At 33.7% G+C, this 3,890-nt stretch overlaps 1 protein-coding gene across 1 annotated transcript; it reads right to left on the reverse strand.

The window, feature by feature from the left end:
- Positions 1-788: 788 nt before the first annotated feature.
- On the reverse strand, positions 789-3,537 carry LOC135833681 (zinc finger MYM-type protein 1-like). Its single transcript, XM_065347443.1, has one exon. The coding sequence runs from the start codon at positions 3,099-3,101 to the stop codon at positions 951-953; it is 2,151 nt and encodes a 716-aa protein (XP_065203515.1). The 5' UTR covers positions 3,102-3,537; the 3' UTR covers positions 789-950.
- Positions 3,538-3,890: the final 353 nt, after the last annotated feature.

Below are 3,890 nucleotides of genomic sequence, written 5' to 3' on the forward strand. Positions count from 1 at the left end.
GATCGAATCAGATCATCAGATCACAGTCTTGATCAGTTTGAATCTGTTCAGATTTGATCACTGATCAGATCCGTTTTTTCCCTTAGGAAATTATCAATTTATTATTGACCATCTTATTCTTATTCCATTTTATTTTGTTTTGGATTCCCATCAAATGAGACTGGAAACGTGACCAAATGTAGCAGGTATCATAAGTACATTTTTGCAAAAGTATTTTTTCAAGTTGGCCTGAGCGAAGAGGGACATAACATTTAATTTACGAAGAAGCAAAACTGAATAAATCAATAATAAAATATTTGAAAAAAAAATCAAAACTTCAAACAAGTACTCGCGTTAGAGTGAATTTTTCAACGTCCCAAAAATTTTCGAACTTTTTTTTTTGGGGGGGGGCTACTTGGTCTTGAGAAATGGATTTAGGTAGCTAATATGTAGAAATTTGATCGGAAATCCATCCATAGATCAGCGAATTTTTAGATGACATTTTTGACTGGATTTTTGATAAAATTAGTTAATTACTTACTGATCATTCAAGTATCAAATTGGTGGAAACATTTATTCATGAAAAAAAGTTGACAGTCCGAACTTGAATTTTGAAATTATAAAATCAACTGGTCGAATTGATTATTTTTAGATTTACAAAATGGCAATCAGACCGATGTTTAAATTTCAGTCCAATCAATGAGCAAGAAATTCAGTGGCGAGGCGTGAATTTTCCTGGTAGGGAAGCAAAAACTCAGTTGAAGTAAAAATTTTCGAGAAATGCGAGTAGGTATACTGCAGAGACAGAATCACATTGAAAAAACAATCGCAACCATTTTATTAATTATAATGAAATTAAAGCTTTCGTGATTTTTAAATCTAGGTACCTAATTCGTACATGTAACAAAAAAAATAAAAAAAACAACAAAGAAGTAAAAGTAACATTTACGTATTTTAACATTTTGATAAAATTAAACTTTGTATATTAGGTCAATGCGGCGATCTTTCAAATTTGCAAAAATATCAATCACATCATCCATAAAATTGATTTTTTTTTGGATTTGACTTACAAATTCACTTTCAATGTTTATCAAAGCTAAACATGACAACCTTTCCTCACCTTGAGTGTTTCGTAAGTACGTTTTTATACGTTTTAGAGCTGAGAAAGATCTTTCCGCAGCTGCACTAGTAACTGGTATTGTCAAAATTAATGTTAATAGTTTGAAAGTTTCAGGAAAAACAGTCGTCAAATCTTCATTTTTGATGTACTTGAACAATTGAAAAATTTTCAGTTTCATATCTTCGGAGGCGTAAACGACAGACAGTTTGTTCTTTAAACTGACAAAATCGAAAAATTTTCCAAATGTTTCTCTCAAACATTGCAATTCTTCTTCTGGAAAATTTTCAACAAAACTGTCAAATTTTTCAGTTTCAAATAAGCCCATAAATCTCAACTTCGGATAGTCGGAAAAACGATCGGACATGTGAACTGATAACGCATCAATAATGCTGAAATATAATCGTCGGAATGAAGTTTCTTCATCAAGATCATCGTTTCTTCGGGATCGCGATGTCAGATTTAATGCAGCATATTCAGACCAAACAATGTGAAATTGATTTCTCAGGGTAGCCAAATCAGATTTAAATGCTTCAAGTTTTTGCAAACAATACTGCATATTTGTCCATTTAGTTTGGAGAATGTTGAAAAGTATTGTAGTTTTAGCAAATATTTTCTGAAACACTATTAAAAGGAAACTGAAATTGGGTCGAGTCAACGTCGTCAATAAGCCTCGAGCTCCATTTATCGTTTCAGCATCCCAGCTTGAATTTTCGTTCGTGACCATTTTCTGAAGTAATTGCATAATCGCATCTTTGTTCTGGTGAAGGTTTCCCACAATACGACTGTTGTAATTCCATCTGGTTGGTGATGCACTTGGAAAACGTTTTTGCACTTCTTCATTTAATGCACTGGATCGCGAAGTTGATTTATTGAAAAAGGAACCAAATGCTGACAATGTAGTAAAAAATATCTTGCATTCGGAAATGTGATTAACGGATTGAGATAAGACTAAATTGAGTTTATGGGCGTAGCAATGGATGAAAATCGCATTATTATAGTTTTCTTTTATTTTAGCTTGAAGACCGTTGTGTTGACCCGACATGACCGATGCACCGTCATACGTCTGAGCAATTAATTTTTCTCCACAGCCCATTTCATTCAGAAAATGGACAATATCATCATATAAACCATTCGCGGTCCGATCTTTACTTACATCAGTGAAGCATATGAATCTCTCTTTTACTTCGCCATCCTCCGTAACATATCTTAGAACATGAGAAAACTGTGATTTTGTAGATACGTCTGTGGTTTCATCTAAAATTATTGAAACAAACTGAGCTTTTGAAATTTCTTCTTTTATATCACGGAGTACTTTATCAGAAATGCTCGTAATAATATCGTTTTGAATATCACTGGAAAGGCCGGAAAATACCGTCGAGTTCTCTAAATGTTCCATTAAATCATCATCCAACTCCGCAAATTCGTTGACCAATTCGACATAATTACCACGATTAGTAGAGCTCGACTTCTCATTATGACCACGAAATGCAAGTCCTTGTTTTGATAAAAAACAAGCAACACGAACGAGACATCCCACAATTTTTCGATTTTTTTTCACCGTCTTGTTATGTGTATTTATCGCCACCTTTCTTTGACTATTCATACCATCTTCAATCCGATTTTTTCCAAATTGCTTCATTTGTTTTAAACAAAGTATGTGATTTACGGATGTTGTTGCTGTATGTCGTTTGTAAGACTTATGAAAATTGTTCAAATCATCGAATCCATAGTGAGACCATGTACTTTGTTCAGTAGAAAATAGCACGCATGGCCAACAGTACAACTTTTTGGTATGATTACATCCACACAAAAATACATTTTCACGATATAAATTTACGTTAAAATGCCGCACACATCGTTTCGTTTTCGTTTCTAAGCCAATTATAGGAATTCGCGGTGGTTCACCTTGCACTACCTTCAACTTTTCCTCAAATGAAAAAGATCCAAAACCCCTGTCAAAAATACGTTCTAAAATGCAATTGCACTGTGAAGGGATCGACATTATTTCACATTTCACTAAAAATTAATAGAAAATACTACCGCGTCAAGTATGTTTTTTCTTACGAATACGAACTGGAACTACTACTGTATGATGAAATAATCAGATAAGTAATACTGAGAATTCTACTGGGGAGTGGAGACGATACGAAATACCCAAAATAAATACGCTAGATCGGTCATCAGTCATACGACAAGTCGCAACTTGTCACATTTTCATAATCAGAGCTGTGTAGAATGTACAAGCGCATGCGCATATGGCATCTCAAGGGTCGTGTTGTAAGAAGCAACTGACGAATTGCTTCCAAAGAATCGCCGTTCGCCACTCTACAACGCGCGTTAAGGATGGAAAACATGATTCTTTTTTCAGTTGAAATGGTTTTTTTGGAAGCAATGCTCAGTTTGCTTCCACAACGCAAAATTATGTTTTTTGTACGTAATAAAAGAATGTATTGGAAGACATTTGAACGAAATAGTATTCTCTCTTGTTTTTTAAATATTTTCTCGTGATATTTTTGAATTAATTTAAATAATTTAATTTTCTAAAACCACGAAAATTTGAAGGGAAGCAATGCTTCCATTGCTTCCATGGACGCCTCGCCACTGGAAATTCTATTAAAAAAGGATTTTCCATTCTGTTCAACAATGATAATTTTTTCTGCTATTTTTTCACAAAAAAAGAAAAAAAAGGAAAAAAAACCAGACGCATAAAGAGCAACATCATCAATTAGGGTGTCTCTAATATAAGCATACAATGTATACAAGTTCACCTACAACTCGTATTCACTCAGTC

Source organism: Planococcus citri, chromosome 2 (assembly GCF_950023065.1).
Source record: "Planococcus citri chromosome 2, ihPlaCitr1.1, whole genome shotgun sequence".
Lineage (NCBI taxonomy): Eukaryota > Metazoa > Arthropoda > Insecta > Hemiptera > Pseudococcidae > Planococcus > Planococcus citri.

What these genes read in the sequence shown, in the direction of transcription:
- LOC135833681 (XM_065347443.1), bottom strand. Translation starts at nt 3,101, where the DNA reads ATGTCGATCCCTTCACAGTGCAATTGCATTTTAGAACGTATTTTTGAC.